The following is an 18,944-nucleotide window of genomic DNA, read 5'->3' as shown; positions in this document are numbered from 1 at the left end:
CTATTTTATAGCTAGATCTGTCATCGCTATCGATTTAAGTTTGTGATTTTAATCAACAAACAATTGTTAAAAAAGCAATGAGTGGAAATTATGAAAAAACCATTTTATTCGTAATCAGTTAATTTTGGGTGGTCGTAATCACGCGGGTGAAGAAGTTCAAAATTTAATTCTAAATAAAAAATCCAAAACTTGACAAAGCTCTAGCAATAATTCTGCGAACATTTTCAAAATTCTAGCTTACATGTGCAAACGATACTTTGTTTTCGAAAAAGATACTTTTATAAAAGTTGGTACCAATTCCAAGGATCTTTTTACGAATTCCAAGGTCTGGCAGTGTTTAACGTTGCCAGGTGGCAAAGTTTTTCGAAAAACAGCTGCTGCCAAAGAAAAAAAAAAATCGGCCAAATCGTACTGTGTGGCAACTCCATTAGACACGAAAAAGAGATAAAAGAGACGAAACAAAACAAATCTGCCATTCAACAAACTGAATCGCAACATAAAAGTTCGACAAAGCAAAAAATAAACAACCCGAAAGGGAAAATAATTAATTAATTATTTTGATAATTAATTAATACAAAGTGTACAAGTGATAATACCGTTTGAGTAATTCACAAAAGTTTTAAAGTGATACAATTGTGGTCTGAGACAATATTCTAAATTTAACTGTTGACTGTGTAAAAAAAAACAAAGTAAACTTTTGGCAACAATCTGACAAATTTTACTAGCGAGCTCCACCAAGGCAACACAACACAACACAGAAATACAGCAGGCAATGTCATTAGAGGAATTAAAAGCAACTATACGCCGATTTCCAAAGCTTCTGGGTGGTATTGGCATATTGACCACGTAAGTAACAAACGGTGGAAAAGTGTACTGGAGCAACAGCTGTAACGAAATACACAAAGCATTTATAATAACAACCCATAAAACTACGTAAAGCACGACATTTAAGGGGGCTCGCCGTTAAACATTCAAGTTAATTTAAGCCTTGGCATGCAAGGTGGCGCCACTGCAAACTGAACGCTTGTCTGACTTTATATTTATAGTATTTCTAATTTACATATACATTTCATGTCGAGTGCAGTTGCACTAACAAGTGCAATTTCCGCGTTCGACCAATAACTAAACAGCCGATATCTAAAGTGACGTCACTTGTTTACAACAGAATTTCTAAGAAAAAAAAACAATACACTCATTCTGCAATCAATGCCAACTCTCCCAACTGTTGTTGTTGCTGATTTTAACACAACAAGATCAAAACAAACGTACGATTTTGCTAAAATGAGATAGCACTATTCAAATTGTTGTTGTTGTTGTTAACAGCTTTTTGTGTTTCTTTTGCTTCGCTGCTTCTTGTGCGTAACAGCTGTTCAAGGCCCCCCTCCTCGCTCACGCATACACAATACATGCATACAAAACACACACATACATAGTCCATTAAATTGTGCGCAATTTGTTTTTGCCAAAAACCTCGCAAAATTGTAGTTTGTTCTTATCGTTGTTATTGTTGATGATGTTGTTGTTGTTTATAGTTTTAAAAATCGTTGGCGCGTGTGGCGCTTCTTCTCTTGGTATGGGCTGACGTGCCCACTTTTATAAAAATAACAATTTGTTGTTGTTTATCTAACTCACGTTTATGGCAACAACAATTTGTTGGCAGCAGTGTTAGCTGATTATATTTGTCCCAATTAAACACAATAACAACAACAATACTAATTTAGATAGTTATTAGCACGTGTAGAATTTGGAATATATATATGTCGGGAGCAGAAATAAATTAAGCTTCGAATTTATTTAATCTGGTTATACTTGTATGTACATATAATAATTAAAATCTGTAAATCTCCAACTCTTTAAGCTGCAAATTGACATTAGAAGAGCTGCATACTGTAATCTGGCTCTCTTTAATGTAAAGATGGAAAAAAAAAGATATGCAGAATCTTGTAATGGAATTAACAGTCACTCGATCGCTGTTATCTAAATAGAATATAAGTCACACTTACTAAAGAATCCTCTAATCCGATTTTTCTAAACAATTTAATTTCAGCGCCGGCATCATCCTCTACGAGACACCACAAATCCGTAAATATCTCGCTCAATATGTGGACAAGAAGCAACAGGAACCGGACAAGCGTCGCACCGAATACATCTACATTAAATATCACATTTATCGGGAATCCATGCGCAAGTTGCAACAGAAGCAGGAGGATGAAAAGAAGTGGATCAGTGTCATCATCAATCCCATTGGCAAATGGTGGAAGGCTGCCAAGCATTCGGTTGCCTGGCGTCTGTTGAACATTGCCCAAACCGGCAGTCAGGCGGAGCGTTTGAAGGCTGTCCAGCAGCTGGTTTGTATGGATCATCTCAAGGATTGGGACTTTCGTCATTTGGCACAGATCTGTGATGCACGCACTTGCGTTTCCTTGGCCCGCTGTGGTGCCGATGTCCGTTGGTTTATGCCCGTGCCAAGGCGTCGTTGCATCAAAAATCCAAAAATGCTGCTCTCCGAACTCCACGTGATGCTCGCCCGTCTCCGTCCCTCGTCCTGCGTGGATCACTTCTTTAGCAAATATTTTCCCGAGCAACACGACACGGTAAATATTAAAAAAGCAAAAGAGAGAGGAAACAGGAAAATTTGAATTTATTTTAATTAATTCTTTAATAGGAGGGCATTCATGAGTTTTTCACACCAGAACAGTCGATTACACTGTCCACTCAGGACACGGATTTGCTGAAAGAGATCATATCGTTTCTGCATCACATCACAAAGGATCCCAAAGTGTCGGCCCAGATCATACACGATGGCGGTCTAATGCATTTAATGGAATTGCGCAAGATCTTCAATGATGACAATGAGACATTGGCGACATTATGCAAAGTGCTGGCCAACATGTCCATGGTGCCGGATGCAGTGGAGCATTTCTTTGTCTCTGGCTGGGTGGGCACCTTGGCCGAATGGCAACAGTGTGCCGATCTACGCCTTCAAGTGATCTCTGCCAAGACGATGGCTAATCTGGATCATGACGATCCCAATCAGTTCACATATCCACCGAATGTGTATCCCCTGCATCCACGTGTGCGAACACGTCGCAAGCCCACAGCTGACATTGTCTTTGTCCATGGACTTTTGGGTGGTGTGTTCATTACCTGGCGGCAACGGGATCGCAAACCCACCGAGCTGGGACTCTACGGCAAGAATGCGTTCTACACCAGCGAAACGGATGACGTGTTCCTCGTCGGCGAACAGAAGCGTATTAATGGCAACAGGCAGAAACAACAGCACCAACAACAGCAACAACAGCCGCAGCAACAAACAAAGCAACAATTGGTGCCGACACAGATTCAATCCAATGGAGAGGCAGCCAAGGCAACTGTTGCCAAACCGGAATCCCTTAAAGGTCAAGTGTTGAAGACCAGCAAAAAGGTGCAGGAAAAACATCTGAACATCAGCGATGCGGCCACTAAAGAATTTGTGGAGACGCTGCGAAATGAGGCGGAATTAGACTCGGACTGGGAGGTAGTGCATCCGGATATTCCAGTGTACGCCAGTGAGAATTGTCGTGGCATGTTCAGCGTGTCGGGCAACGAGTGGAACAACCAGGATGCATCCGAAGAGTATACTAACTGCTGGCCAATGGAGTGGCTGCCAGATGATTATCCAGATGCAAGGTAAGCACTCAGAGATATAGATAATAATATAAGAGTTTTTAGAAAAAATTTAAAATTTAAAAAACGGAACAAAATTAGGAAGAACTAGTTTTGAAAGACAAATTACGTAGCCAAAATTAGGAAACTTACATTTGAAAGCCAAATTAAAAAATATTTTATTATTTTTATCTTTTTAAATTTCTTGTTTAAGATTCAGAAATACTTTTGAAAAGAAACCAGCAAACAAAAACAACATTTTAAAGTAATATTTTTGAAGTATATAAGAAGTAGATTATTTCTAATTGTTGTACTCTAAAATTTTGCATAAATAATGGGAAAAGAGAATATTGTTATATTTTAGGTTTTCTAATTTATGCTTCCGTATTTTGGATTCTATAGATTATTTTTCTCGTGCAAATATTCGAAATTAGTTTGATCTAATTTGAGCTTTATTTTTGGCAGAATCATCGGCATTGACTACACATCCGCTGTCACCGAGTGGTCGGCTAATTTCACCAAGTACTGTCCATGTGAGAAGGGTCAGGGACACATCGATGTGCGAGCTGGTTCGCTGTTGGAGCGCATTGCCGCATCCGACGTGGGCAATGAGCGTCCAGTGGTATGGATCGGTCATTCAATGGGAGGTCTGCTCACCAAGATCATGCTCCTGAAATCATTGGACTCCACTGAACCGAATGTTCAGCAGATTGCCAAGAATACCAGGGGTATTGTGTTTCTGGGTACACCACATCGTGGCTCATCCATTGCCAAGTGGAAACAGCACATGCAAGTGATACTCTCACCATCGATCGAGGTTAAGGAAATGGAAGAGAACTCACCGAAATTGCTTGACATGCACCGCCGTTTCATGGGCAGCTTGCACACACGCCTGCGTCATGTGAATGTCCTCAGTGTGGCCGAAGGATCTCCCACCATGCTGACCTCATTCAAGTTTCCACTGCGCATTGTCACCGAGGAATCGTCGCGCATTGATTTCGGTGATTTCTATTTGCTCAAAGACGATCATCTCAGTCTGTCCAAGCCCATTTATAGACAGTCCTTCCTCTATCAGAGACTGCTCCATGTCATCAAGGATGCCATCAAACAGAGCAATGAGCCCAAGGATGCGGATGAGCAAGCGACGCCCCAGACTGATTTATCAACTTTGAATATTGTGGGCACAATATTTAAGGGCACCAAAGGATTATTTGAAATGCTCCCGCGTGTTGCCCTTCGCTTTACCACATAGAGCGCAAAAACACAAAACCAAAAGCAACGCACAATGTACCTTGATGGATTTGCACTCAGCACTCACCATTTAATTTCTATTAGTTTATAAAAAAAAATATCAAGTATTTCTTTCTCAGAACGACTCACACGACCCCCGTGTTCATTTATCTTACAATATGTGTATCTATGTATATCATTGAGTGTAACTCTTTCTATACGAATCTTAATTTATTTCTTAACCTATAAGAATAAGAAACAATAAATACAAAGTTTATAATTATGACTCTACAAATATGGACTTTTTCAGGATTATTAGCTCTTAAGTTCTTTATTGACATTTTCCTGAAAATGCCAAATACATATATTTTATGGTATGGTTTCTTGCACTGCACTCGTCTCCATTTGCTTTGCCCGAAGTCGCTCCTGTGCCAGACGTCGATTCTCAGCAATCCTGGCCATTTGCTCCGTGGACAACTTATTTGCTGCCGGTGTCGCTGGCTGCGACGGCGGCAGAGGTTGCAGATAGTCACTTGTGTCAGCGTCGCGCACAGAATACGGCGTGGATACAACGGCATTGCGTGAAAATGAGGGTGTCACCAGTGTACTACTGACTGTGGACATGTTGCGCCGGTTTACAGCCGGTGTGCGTGGCGCCAGCTTTGACATGGCAATTTGTTCGCCGAGCAGGGCATCAAATTCATCAAATGGCTCGGCGACATCGTTTGGATCTTCATCGTTGGCATTGTCAGGCACCTCATCCTGTAGATTCAGCTCCTCTAGTTGCCCAAGGCGATAGCGTGTCATGTGCACCTGCAGTGGTTTCTTCTTTCCCAGTCTTTCGATATTGCTGAGCACGTCATCGAAGGTGTAGTTCGGGTACATGCGATGTCCCCAGTGCTGCAGGCGTCTCAGGATCTCGTCCAAATCGGCCTTTTCATGACCCCTGCCCTTGAATTTGATGTCCTTGAAGTAGTTCTCGATTGTGTGCAAGCCACGTGGTCCACGCAGTTTGTCCACGGTCAAGCGGGGTCGAGGATTACGTACTGCTCGCTTTTTAGGCTCTACCTTGACACCTTCCTGATCACCGGTTGCAGCTTCATCCGCATCAGCGTCATCGCCGAACAGCTTCTCACCTGTGTCGCCGTCGTTATCACTGGGTAGCTGATCATTGTCGTTGCCGATATTGTCATTGAACAGGTCGTCAACCCCATCATCACCAAATATGGATGCCATCGAGGAGTTTAAGAATCAACATAACCACCACTCGACACTCGAGAGTAACAAGCTGGTTTGCCGCCATTTCTCTGCTTCTTGCCGTTGTCAATCACACAAAGCGTACACACGATGGGCAGTGCTGCCAACTTGCTCAGCGTAATTTGCTTCTTTGTTATATAATTTGTATGCTTGTTCGCAATCAAATTATAATTTATAGACGTTTTACATTAAAACTAACAAGATTTGAACAGTATTTTGTTGATGAAGAAATTATAGAGGCAAAAGTAAGTGGTGAAAAGTAGCAGTTGGCAGCGTGGCATTATTTAGCAACCCTGCCTTTGTGTGGCCTGGCAACACCAGTAACGCCATACTTCTGAAATGCTTTTTTCGGTCGAGTTTATAATATCCGCATAATTCTGAAAAACAGCTAAAGCAAGTAAAAGAAGTATTTAAAAACAGATATTTATGCAATTTGGGTAAATGCTGTATCCAATTGCCATAACGTCAAAGTGATTAACGCGCCAAAACATTGCAAAATAGCAATTTTCTGGGAAAAAGCGATAGCAGAAAATAATTCGAGTGTGGTGAAAATACGTTTTACGCATTTTACTGTGTGTTCGCCCATCAGCTGCGGCTGTCAAAAGTTGCCGTGCGTGGTGGGTAGCCAGCCACAAGCCGAAAACAAAACACGATAAAATTATGAACAACATTTTGTAAACAATAAAACGTGAGTGTACGAAATGGATAAGCGCTACAAATGGAATGTCAGCCAGCAGAGAGGTGGCTACGTGGAGCCACAACAAGCCTATGGTCAACATATGCCCAGATCCGCTTATCAACTGCCATTCAAAAACTATTCGCGCCTCAATCATAGCTATAGCTATGGTAAACATAATGCACCTGCTCCCAGTAACAATTACTACAAGAAACCGCCCCCGCCTCCACCGGTGCATGCCCGAGAAAGTGGCGGCAATTGGTTGGCGCAAGCAGCGGAATCGGAAAGTGCCCAAAACAACAGCTCCGAAGTGGTCACATTGATTGTGGAGAACAACAATTTAAAAAACATGATATTGCTGCATATGAATCTAATGCAGGAGCAGACTGACCAACTCAAGGGTAAAGACAAGGAGCTGGATGATCAAAGCGGTCGCATCAAAACATTGCTGTCCCAGAACCAGGAACTAATGCAGCAGATTGCTAAGCTCAGTCAAAGGATTGACGATTTACGTAATCAACTGCGACGGTGTGTCAAGCGAACGGCGAACGATGATGAGGAACAGCAGATGTCGGTGCCCAAGGCAAAGATCCAGTGTTATGTGGAGAAACAAACCCAAACGCTCGATTTGCTTCACGAGGAGCAGGAGGAGGTGGAGGCGGAGGAGGAGGCAGTGATTCATCGCTACGAATCACCGAAAGTGATTGTCACATCTGTCACTGATTTGCCGCCCACGCAGCCGGTTGCATCTGTTTTGGATAACAGCAAAGGTCGCGGAGAATTCAATGGTGGCAAAAAGGTTAGCACGATATTCCTACATCGTGTGCACCAGGAGAAGTCTTGCATTCAGTTGCAAGATGATGAGCAACGGCAGGAAGAGGAACAGGATATGGAGGATGAACAAGAAGCGAATGATTTGCAGAGGGTGGTAGAGGAGGAGCAGGTGGAGGAGGCGGAGGAGCATATCTATGCGGCGGACGAAATGGAAGTTGTAAATGAAACGGAAATTGGTGCCGAGCATGAACTGGTTACCGAGGAGGTGGCAGAAGATGATCCAGTCAACAATGGTCACATCTATGAAGAAGAAGTTGTGGAGCAAGAAATTGACAACAATTGCGGGACGAGTAATCTCTGGCAGCACGAGACGACGCAGCAGGAGCATGAGGTGGAGGCGGAGGAGGAGGAAAATGAATCGTCGGAGGAGGAGCATGAGACAGAGGAGGAGGATGACGATGAAGCAGAGTCGGAGGATGAGACGGAACCGGTGCCAGAGCCAGAGGAAGAGAAAGTAACAGAAGCAGTCCAGGATCAGGTAAGCATTTGCAATAGCTACAAAAGTCCATTTACTAAGAAAGACTTACTCCCTTTATAGATGTATGTCGTCGAGGAAGAAGTAGAAATTGGTCAGGACTCTCCTTTTGCCCACTCAACGCCCCACCCCAAGCAAATGGAACTAAAGGAAAAGCAACAACAAGAACAGCAGCTGGAGTCACAGATAACGCAAGAAGAGAGGGAGGAGGAGAAGCAGCCAAGTCCAGAGCTGCAAATGGAACAGTTAAATAATAAACTGGAGCTGGAACTGGAACTGGAGGATCAGCAGCAACAGCAAAAACTCATTGAAATGGAGTGTCAGCAGTTAATCATGGAACATGAAGTGCATGTCAATCAGGTGGAAGTGCAATCTGTGGAAATGTTGCATGTTGTCCAAGAAGAAGAAGTGGAGATGACCCAGACGAACCATATAGATACAATGTCACTTAAAGCGAATGTAACAACAAAATCAAATCATCAGGCACCAAAGCCGAAGATAGAGGGGATCGTAGTTAAATCTAAGCAACAATCAACAACAAGGACACCCAAAACGAGCGAGAATGAAACTCAGACAGCAACAGTAAATGATGATGCAGATTGGCGACTATCAAAGGAGCAAATTGATGCGTCAATGAAAAGTATTGTACCACGTTTTCCATCAAAGCCAATTGAAGCAGAGTCAGCGATTGAGCGTAAGGAGCGGAAGAAGCGTGAGTTAAAGGAGAAGGAGAAAAGGCTTAAGAAGCTGTTGAGACAGAAGAAAGAAAGAAATGTGCAGCGGATAAGGGAGCTGAAACGGGAAAAGGAGCTGCAGCGGGAGCAGGAAGGGGAACGTGAGAAACAGCGAGTGCGGGAACAGAAAAAGGAACTGGAACGAGAACGGGAAGAACGTGAGCGCGATCAGGAGAAGCAACAGGCAAAACATCAGGAGCAGCAGCAGCAACAACCGTCGAAGGCGAATATTGACGAGGCAGAAATGATGCGAAAGCTGAAGGAACACTTACAAAAGCAACAGCAGCGTTTGCAACAGAATCAACAGCAGAATCAGCTGAATCAGAATCCGACGGTGCGGATCAAGAAACAATCGATGTTGAGTACCAGCCTTATATATCCGCCAATAGCGCCGGCAGCATCAACGATAACACCAGCGCCATCACCCACAAATGCAGCGTCTCCAAAATTGAAACCATCAACCAACAACAACAACAACAACAACAGCAACAGCAGTAGCAGCACAACAACAATACAGACACCATTAACACCACAGTCCATAAGCAGTGTGGGTAGCAATAGCAACAGCAACAATAGCAACAACAACAACAACAGGCGCACAGTGGTCAACAATTGCTCGCCGCACACATACAGCAAGCAGAGCAGCAACAACAGCAAGAGCAGCGGGAAAAGCTCTTCCAGATTTGTAACATCCTTGCAGCCATACACGACACGCTCGTGGGAGGATCAGGAGTTTCACTGTGACAACGAATTCTTTCTGGAAGAAGCCGACGAGCTGCATGCCGACAATCCCAGCCTCGAAATACCCAAATGGAAGGTAGTCCAATTGCGACACAGTGCGGATCATAAGAACATTGAGCCGCTCAGCGATGCGGCCTTCGAGGAGCGTCACGATAAGTATGTGCGCGATGAGAAGGAGCGAAAGCGACGGGATGAGCGTGTTATACGCGAACAGATACGCATTAATGAATTGCGCTCGCGCCATAATCAGGATGAGGTATTGGTGGCGTTAGATCCATTGCCGACATCCACATTCTATCCGCTGCCCGAGGACATCGAGGGCATACAGTTTGTGAGCGAGGTGCCCGTTCAGGCATTTGGCGAGAATATGGTTAATCTGCAGGAGCAAGGTGATTACTTTTCGCTACCCTGGCTGGATGCGGCGACCGCAACCACGGCGATTGCCAAGGCTAAAGCGGATGCCCTGCCAGTTGCCACATTGGATAGCAAAAAGCTGCCCACAACTTATGCCGAGGCGAAGCATCTCCAGAACAATTCCTCGTATGTGTTCCTTAAGCTGCGCAAGCGACAGCGGCGGCGTTAGTAACCAATTAGAGCTCCACCAATTTCAAGTCGCATGCCAAATGCCCTGCAAAAGCCTTCTTCAAACTGACGTTGCATATTGCTGATACTATTATTAATGTTTTTTTTTTTTTTTTTTTTGTAACAACTTTTTTTTCATAACTTTAAGTTTAAATTTATAGCGAACAGTCGTTAGTTTCTTTCAAATTACGTAAGGAAGTATGTTAAATATTTATATTCAGTCAAAAAAAAAAACATCTCAGCTTTACCACAATTCAAACAACAAACAAATAAGCAAATTATGTTTAACCTATTGCAAAATTAGACTCTTTTTTTATTTTTAAGCGCAAAGCTATAAAAACTTACTGTATATGAACTTTTTTTTCTATTATATTATTATTATTATATAATTTGTGCATCTCTTCGTGTATTTATAAATTGTTATATAGATCCAACTGATGCTTCTGCTGTTGACACTTGTTTTTAAATTGTATGAATGTGTATGTATGTATGAGATTCTGGTGTGTTGTAAGGAATTAGTTACTCAGGTATTTAATTGTATGTCTGCATTGTATGGAGATTTGTTCTTGTGTACTGATAAATGTCATAATTAATGTTGTATGTAGATTTTACATACTTTTATCTAGTTTTTATTGACAAAAATAAGAAAAGAAAAGAAAATGAAGAATGTTGATAAGAACATATGTGTACATCGGTAGAAATATCGGCAGGATAGCGAAAGCAAAAGATCTGATTTATGTCAACAATTATATATACATATACATTTTGTTTAATTGTTTTATATTGTAATAATATAAATTGAACAATCAAATAGAACACCAACAATAAATTAACTTGATTTTCAAGCTGTGTAAAAATAAAAGTGTTTATTCAACTCTTAGTCTATATATTTAAATTATCTTTTGCCATGATAAGAGCAGATATATATATATATGCACATATCTAGTATATTTGCAACGTCTCTGAGAATTTGTATTGCAAATTTTGGTAGTGCTGGCTCTATCTGTACATTTTTCTAGGCATTAACAAATCTAATAAATAAGTAGACTAAGTAGACATGACTATATAGAATATATAAATATCTATGTATATGTATTTAGCAAACCCTTTATATAGAGCAATAGTTTTACGTTTATTTTGTAAGTTGAGAAAAGCAAATCGCTCGATTCACTTGTAAATTGCAATAAACAATTGTTTAGCATTTTTTTTATATTATAATAATGTAACACCATTGCAATTTGCGTAGCTGTTAATTAGTTCAATTTGCTGCAGCTCCTCACAAATTCATTGGCACTTGCAAACAATACGATATTTAGAGCAATCGTAACCGCAAATTTTTTAAAACCACCCACAAATATAACTATTAAAGCTGCATCAAATATATTTGTACATTTAACTGTTTAACAAGTATTGTAAAAATAAAGGTATATATATATATTTAATAAAAATAAAAAATAATAATAATTTTACAATAAAATGCAAATCTTCAATACTTAAACTTGGACTCATTGTGTATACATAATTGAAAAATACTAAGTGACAAAAGTTAGCAGACAGGTTGCTGAATGGACGGAAGTGCTTTACTTATTGCTTTGGGTGAGATACTGATGGGCCGTAGTCTCCCACAGTTCATCAATAGTCTCGAGACTGTCCCGCCAGAGCTGCTCCAATAGAACCCAGCCTTGCGCTTGGGTAACTAATACATAATCGTTGCTGGGGTGCAGGGTATGTGTATAAGCGCCCATGACCAGACTTTGCGCTAGACGCGCAGCCACACAGTACTTGAGGTAACCCCGCTCCTTAGGGCTGATTGTTTGGACGCTGGTGTAACCTGCTAGAAAAACGCCACCACTGGCTAATTCCTTCGCCTGCATCATCATGTAGCACATGGCAATGCCCAGTTCAAAGATCAGTGGGGAACGACTGGTGTCGCCAAAGTCAATCACGCCCGTAACTCGATACGAATCAGCCTGTCCTTGTTTTTGGACCACGATGTTCTGTTCATTGTAATCGCCGTGTATGATCTGGTGCTCTAGCATCGGCAGTACACTCAACACTTTTGTCTCGAACGTCTCGATGATCTCCTCACACAACGCCTTCCGCTGATGATCCTGCAGAGCGTAGAGGAAATCACGCAATTGTGGAACCGACTGCAACATCCACAGCGTCTTGTGTGTGTCATATGCCTTGTGGGTAAAACTTTTCAGCGCCCGATCCAATTTGGCCAGGTACTCGCCGCACTGGTAAAGCAAGTTCTTGGTCACTTCCACCTCGTGGAACATTTTTCCTGGAATAAACTCCAATAGACGGACCACATGAGCATTGCCATTGAGTTGCTCCACAGAATAATAGTTGCCCCGAGCATTGGCTATGGGTCGCGGACATTGCACGTTATGTTTGGCTGTAGTTTATGTCATACAAAAAATACATTTGTTGATTATTATAGTAGATATGCAAACATGAAACAGGTGTTTGCTTAATATTTACACAAGTAGAGCAGGAGTTGATTCTGGGCGTCCACAAAGTCCTCCTTTTTCGAGTCCAAGGCATTGAGAATTTTCAGCACGTAACCAAGCGGACAATGCGATACAATAAGTGGATTTTTAACATTGCTAAAAAGTAAATAAAAATGATTAATTTTCGAATTTCAAAATTGCTATTAGCTGCCACCTGGCCCAAATGATGCCACCCTGTTAAATTTTCCGATCTGGCAGTGTGCACATTTTCGGGTCAAATGTCAAAATTGGTAACTTACAAATGTTAAACATTTTTTTTTTTTTTTTGACAATTTCTTAGTTTTAAAGATAGATTTTTTTAATTTTTGCAGAATTTTTGTTAGAATTTTGTCGATTTTTCTATATTTTTTTAGAATTAAATTGTAACTTCTCTTCCCTTGGGGTGACGAACTTCAAACCTTCATACAATTTTTTTTCATAATTTTGTCTAATTTTCATCAAATTTCTTAACTTTTTATTGGAAGAGAAAATAGAAAATTTTATTCAAAAAGAAAATTAAAAAATTGAGAAAAATCTAGCAAAAAGTGTGAAAAAATTAAAAAAATTCTAGCTAAAAAAAAAAATGTAAAAAAAGGTACACAAACTCAGAATCCTGTTCTCGGAAATGTACTTATTTTTGTAAGTACAAAAAATGAAACCAGATCGAAAATTTTTACTACAGTGGCAGCACTCGGCAAATCAAACCAGATTGGTAATTTTTACTGGAATGGCAGCACTCGTCAAATGCATTTTGGCGGGAAGTAGGGCGGTGTATAATAATTATTTCGCATTAGTGATAAGACCTTTGTCATGGGTATCACCGGCTTGATACCGTTTCTGGAGAAGGCATCAGCCAAGGTTCATCTAAAGGACCTGGGCGGCAGCACCGTTGCCGTTGACACCTACTGCTGGCTACACAAAGGTGTCTTCGGCTGCGCTGAGAAACTGGCGCGCGGTGAGGAGACGGATATTTATGTGCAATATTGTTTGAAGTATGTGCAAATGTTAATATCCTATGACATCAAACCCATTCTTGTTTTCGATGGTCAACATCTACCGGCGAAAGCGCTAACCGAACAACGTCGACGTGAATCACGACAGCAGAGCAAGAAGCGAGCAGCGGAATTATTGCGTCTAGGACGTGTCGAGGAGGCGCGCTCCCAAATGCGTCGCTGTGTGGACGTTACCCACGAGATGGCGCTGCGTCTCATCCAGGAGTGTCGACTACGACACGTTGACTGCATTGTGGCGCCCTACGAGGCGGACGCCCAAATGGCTTGGCTCAACAAACAAAACATTGCACAATATATAATTACCGAGGACTCTGACTTGACGCTATTCGGTGGGCAGAAGATAATCTTCAAGTTAGATTTGAACGGCACTGGGCTGTTGGTGGACGCACAAAAATTACACCTAGCCATGGGTTGCAAAGAGGAGCGTTATCATTTTGACAAGTTTCGACGCATGTGCATAATGTCTGGGTGTGATTATCTGGACTCGCTGCCGGGCATTGGACTGGCAAAGGCCTGCAAATTCATGCTGAAAACGGAGCAGGACGATATGCGTATAGCTTTGAGAAAAATACCACAGTATCTCAACATGCGCAACCTGGAGGTGAGTTCTTATGATTAATCAAAATCCATTAGAATTCCATTTTTCACGAGATGTGCTGGGTTTTAAATCTTCATTTATTTTTATCAGGTGGACGATGAATACATTGAGAATTTCATGAAGGCGGAGGCCACTTTCAAGCACATGTACATCTACAATCCGTTAGAACGACGCATGGAGCGACTGTGTGCCCTGGAGGATTACAAGACTGACGAAAGCTATTGCAGCAATGCAGGCACATTGCTGCCAGATAGCGAAATGGCATTTCACTTGGCCTTGGGCAATCTTAATCCCTTCACACTCAAGCGTCTGGACAACTGGCATCCAGAGCAAGTCTCTGCGTTGAAGTCGGCGCCAGCGAAGCATGTGAAGCGCACAAAGCACAAAAGCATTTGGCAGGCAAATTACAATACAACGGAATTGAAGGAGGACAATGAAAAGACAACTCAAACAACTTGTGCGCTGTATTTCAAGAAGGTGGACTTTGTGGGACAAACAATAAATGCGGAAATTGAAGCCAATCAGCGCCAAGAGCTGGCCAAGCATACAGAAGCTGAGCTGCACAGCATGTACAGTTTTGGGGTGAAACGTAAGCGGAGTCCGAGTGAAAGCAGCTGCAATTCTACGCCGCCTGCATCTCCGGCTCAAAGCAAAAGTCGCCACAATCCATTTGCCAAGGATCTGCAACGCTCGCCAGTTGTATGTAAAAATGGTTCCTTGTTGCGTCTACTGAGTCCCAATAAGAGCAGTCCGAGCAAGTCGACGGAGGAGCGAACAAGACCCGAAACAACGCGAGTGAATGCCATAAAACGTAGCATTTTTGCCAAGGAACAGGTGGAGGTACGAAGTCGCTTCTTCAGCACGCAGACTCAAAGATCAGAACCTAAAGAAATGGAGAGTAAGATCAAGGAACCAGAAGACACAATCGAGGTAATAGAGAGTCCAGCGGAGGGAAAATCAGTTGTAGAAACCAACAACAATGTTGATATAGTTTTACTTTCATCCTGTGAATCGGATGATTCCTCATCTCTGACTGCAACGCTGCCCAGCAGCCAGGAAGCTGCGTTACCCATCACAACCGTAGAAAAACTGCCGCCAAGTGCACGACGCGTTGGCTTGTCCAAGCCCAAGACAAGCAAGCGATCCAATCCCAATACAAAGACTGTCAAATCGGACGAAAGTCAAACGAAGTTGAGCATGTTCGGCTTTCAAAAGCGTCCCGTTCTTAAGTGAGTTACGACTCGTATGTTTACTTTTTTTTTTTTTGTTAATTGTCAACTCAATGTAGTAATTAGTTCATTAAGTTTATTGAATGACTAAGGCTGTGACTATATTCAACACTGCCCCATTATTAATGTCAAGCAGCGTCAAAACAAAAAAAAAAACAAACTCAAATAAATAATATAAGATGAAATACTTTACAAAATGCAATAACAGCTGTAACATATTATTTATGGAAATAACTCGCATTATACTCTGCCGACGGTGTTATAATTTTGCCATCAAAATGTATAAGGTATGAAAGAAAGACTGTCTAACTAAAGCATATTTGCTCTTATTCCAGCTGTTTGTTTCTTTTATAGGACATTTAAAATATTTGTTATGTTGAGTCTTTTAAAATCTAAGAATTTAAGTTTCTTTAATTTTAAAGCAACAGTTTTCTTGATGAAATATTCATTATTGTTTTTTTTATTCAACTATATTCATAATTACTTGATTTTTTAAATAGAAGCTGGTTTCAACATAACTTCGAATTGGACAATTCCTTTTTGTATAAAACAATTTTTAGTATGATTTGGAAAATTGTAAGCTCATATTTCAGCTTAGCGAAGTTAAAACCCTTTTCTGGTTATTTATAAGCTTGTTATGACATTTGACATTACAGGATAATTTATTAGCTAACAAATATACTTATCAGGATTGAAATGTTTTGATAAGCTAAGAAATATAGAAAAACTATTAATAAACAAGGCATTAAATTATTCCATTAACAAAATAAAATAAATAAAAAATAAAATAAATAGTTAGAAGACGCTTTGGAGAATCATATCAATATGCATTCAAGATAACAAAAGAGGCTGCCGCCAAGGTGACCGTCGCACATCAAGTTCAATTGTTACCCCCACCCCTGCCCCCACCGAACGGCTAACTTTAATTAATATCACTATAAATAGCATTTGCTTGCGTGTGTGTGAGTGTGTGTGTGTGTATCTGTGTGTAGTCGTGTGTAAAATTGCCCCCCTCAGCGCGCACTGAATGTAAACAGTAAGTATGTTTTGTTTTGTTGTAATGCTTACCAATCTTCCTGTATCAAATAGTTGCGATCATCATAGGAGATCATCTCCTTTAGTTCGCTAATCGTTATTCCATATAGACGTCGCACCAGCGGCTCCACATCTTCTGGCTGCACCTTGGGCTTAATATCCGAACCAGGCTGGAGAATTTTGTCGCCATCGCTATCGGCTGTGACCTGATCATTGACGTTGCCATTGGAGCCGTTTTTGGGAGTTGACGCCTTTTGGTCGATAGCCTTTTTGGGCTTTTCGGCATCATCGTAGTCGTGATTCAGCGTATATGACTTTTTGGTAATGCTCGTCAGCTCCACATTATTCCACTGTTCCATTTTGTTGTTGTTGACTTTATAGGAATGCAACAAAATAAAAAAAAAACAAGGGTATTATAAGCAACGAATATTTAAAGCAACAGATCAGAATACACACAATAATGACGATGATTGAAATGTGCTCGGTATTGCACTCAAAAGCGAAATGAATTGAATTTCAGTTGTGGACGGGAACGACGTAGCGCTTCAATTGAAACGAGTTCGTCGTTAGCGTCAACGTCGACGTCGACATCTTCTTTATATCTTAAGGCAACAGTGTTGCCCGAACAGCTTTTTTTTCTTTATATGTGGCAGAGAGCAAAAGCAATTCTGGCCTTATCTTAAAAGTACTCTGCTTTTTCTTCAGTCAGCTAGTAACTTTAAACTAAAAAATGCATTAAGTTTTGCAAGCGTTATTGCCAAAAATTTAAGTCATGATGATTATTATAATTTTAAAACTATAATTTTTTGGTACCCCATATTATTGAAAACTAATATTTATTTATTTTAAACAAACAAAAGGTTTTTTCATATTTTTTTGTTAAGAAATGTATCTTTTTTACAAACTTCAACCCACCAAATATCAGATTTGTTAGGCTTGTTAGAAGTTGGCAGCACTGTTGGGCAATGTGTTTTTTTCTGTGCCTGTGTGCCGTTTGTTTCATTTACCCAGCTAATTTAGTTATTTATTTAATTTCTTATAACCTGTTCTGTTTACATTTTGATTGCGTCGCTGTGATTTTTCTTTACCTTTCCCGCTTATTTGGACACTGCACTGTCACAGCATTATATTTTTTATTTACTGTATTTTTATTATCAGTATTGCCCAACAAACCAAGCAGTCCCAAAGCAAACAGACTTTAAGTCGTGATCACACTCTATTAAATCAACTTATTGCCCAACGGACTCAAATCAATGCAAAGCGTTTACATATAAATGAAGATATTCCAGGTACATTCAAAATGTTTGTTGTTGTAGTAAATCAAGCTAAGCTGAGTGTAAATCAAGTGCTTAAAGAGGCCCTACCACTGATAGACTAAACAAATACAATTTAGTGATACAGTTAACTGTCTAGAATCGAACAAACAATTGTGCAATACATTTACTTATTTTATCCTGAAGTCAGTTAAGAGTTTAAATATGTCGTCACTTGACTTGTTATACATATGAAACAGTTTGTCAATTAATTTATTTGACTAAGTTATAGATTTATTTTGGAAGAAAAATATATATATAATATAATGTGCTTTATTGGATTCAGCTTTTATTATTAAGTACAAAAAACAAATGTGAACTTCGAATTTTGTCAAAACATTTACATGATTGCCTGTATAAATTATTATATAATTGTTGGTGAAGTTTTCGTTACTCATTTTAAACAATTTAATGAATGAGCGAGAACTTGCTGCTGACCTTGACTTCAATGCAGTTTTATTACTCATACGCCGCATTGTATCATTGCATTGGCCACTGGGCAGGCGTACATTTAAACAATAACAACAACAATGCGCACTCTCACTCACACATTCACCCACACATGAAATTAATGTAAATATGCACAGCTGATTGCGAATTATGCAAATTAGTTAGCAGTGAAAACGAAGTTTAAAATAAGTACTCATAATACACGTGTGGTAAGGCAAAAAACACGCACCTTGTTCGTACAACTGGTCAATTAAAACTAACGTTTTCCACTTGTTTTCGACTTACTTCAACGCTGACCTGTTCTAGCGCTGGCTTGAGTTGTGAGAAGAGCACAGTTTAATAGCTGTATTTTTTGCGCAGTTCATAACTTAGCGTAGTTAGCTGAGCAATAAAAATATTAAATAATATTTTATTTAGCGTAAACAAATCAACATGAATATTAACAAAGCAAAAGTTAATCAAATCGGACGCAAAACAATTCAAAAAATTCGACTGCACGTTGACATGTGAATTAGGGCTGCACAGCCAACCAATACTACAAACTATGCGATAAATTATTTTTCCCAGCATGTTTTGCTTACTAAAAAAGCTCTTTATTTGTGTATTTTACTTAAACTGCATTTGACATTTTTTTTAA

General features: G+C 40.4%; 5 protein-coding genes across 7 annotated transcripts; 3 read left to right on the top strand and 2 right to left on the bottom strand.

Moving 5' to 3' along the window:
* Nucleotides 1-483: 483 nt before the first annotated feature.
* Nucleotides 484-5,161, top strand: LOC117780121 (protein SERAC1). Its single transcript, XM_034616530.1, has 4 exons — nucleotides 484-846; nucleotides 2,048-2,594; nucleotides 2,666-3,669; nucleotides 4,111-5,161. Exons 1-4 carry the CDS (start codon nucleotides 773-775, stop codon nucleotides 4,895-4,897), a joined length of 2,412 nt encoding a protein of 803 aa, XP_034472421.1. The 5' UTR covers nucleotides 484-772; the 3' UTR covers nucleotides 4,898-5,161.
* LOC117780122 (protein TIPIN homolog) lies at nucleotides 4,936-6,197 on the bottom strand. Its single transcript, XM_034616531.1, has one exon. It carries the CDS (start codon nucleotides 6,109-6,111, stop codon nucleotides 5,245-5,247), a length of 867 nt encoding a protein of 288 aa, XP_034472422.1. The 5' UTR covers nucleotides 6,112-6,197; the 3' UTR covers nucleotides 4,936-5,244.
* A 245-nt stretch (nucleotides 6,198-6,442) lies between these two features.
* LOC117782241 (protein male-specific lethal-1) lies at nucleotides 6,443-10,934 on the top strand. Its single transcript, XM_034619279.1, has 2 exons — nucleotides 6,443-8,120; nucleotides 8,181-10,934. The coding sequence occupies exons 1-2, from the start codon at nucleotides 6,834-6,836 to the stop codon at nucleotides 10,173-10,175; spliced, it is 3,282 nt and encodes a 1,093-aa protein (XP_034475170.1). The 5' UTR covers nucleotides 6,443-6,833; the 3' UTR covers nucleotides 10,176-10,934.
* Nucleotides 10,935-11,638: 704 nt separating this feature from the next.
* Nucleotides 11,639-18,726, bottom strand: LOC117782240 (hydroxylysine kinase). 3 transcript variants are annotated; one of them, XM_034619278.1, is made up of 4 exons: nucleotides 18,593-18,726; nucleotides 16,578-16,917; nucleotides 12,662-12,786; nucleotides 11,639-12,575 (listed from the first exon to the last, which is right to left on the bottom strand). In XM_034619278.1, the coding sequence occupies exons 2-4, from the start codon at nucleotides 16,901-16,903 to the stop codon at nucleotides 11,755-11,757; spliced, it is 1,272 nt and encodes a 423-aa protein (XP_034475169.1). In that variant the 5' UTR covers nucleotides 16,904-16,917; nucleotides 18,593-18,726; the 3' UTR covers nucleotides 11,639-11,754. The 3 variants fall into 3 exon arrangements, with proteins under 3 accessions (XP_034475169.1, XP_034475168.1, XP_034475166.1); XM_034619277.1 differs by lacking the exon at nucleotides 18,593-18,726 and adding an exon at nucleotides 18,537-18,559; XM_034619275.1 differs by lacking the exon at nucleotides 18,593-18,726 and adding an exon at nucleotides 17,001-17,154.
* On the top strand, nucleotides 13,447-15,824 carry LOC117782239 (exonuclease 1). The gene is made up of 2 exons (XM_034619274.1): nucleotides 13,447-14,283; nucleotides 14,371-15,824. The coding sequence occupies exons 1-2, from the start codon at nucleotides 13,480-13,482 to the stop codon at nucleotides 15,511-15,513; spliced, it is 1,947 nt and encodes a 648-aa protein (XP_034475165.1). The 5' UTR covers nucleotides 13,447-13,479; the 3' UTR covers nucleotides 15,514-15,824.
* Nucleotides 18,727-18,944: the final 218 nt, after the last annotated feature.

Source organism: Drosophila innubila (assembly GCF_004354385.1).
Source record: "Drosophila innubila isolate TH190305 chromosome 2L unlocalized genomic scaffold, UK_Dinn_1.0 4_B_2L, whole genome shotgun sequence".
Taxonomy (NCBI): Eukaryota; Metazoa; Arthropoda; class Insecta; order Diptera; family Drosophilidae; genus Drosophila; species Drosophila innubila.
Note: the sequence above shows the minus strand (reverse complement) of the source record. Positions and strands in the feature narration are given on the sequence as shown.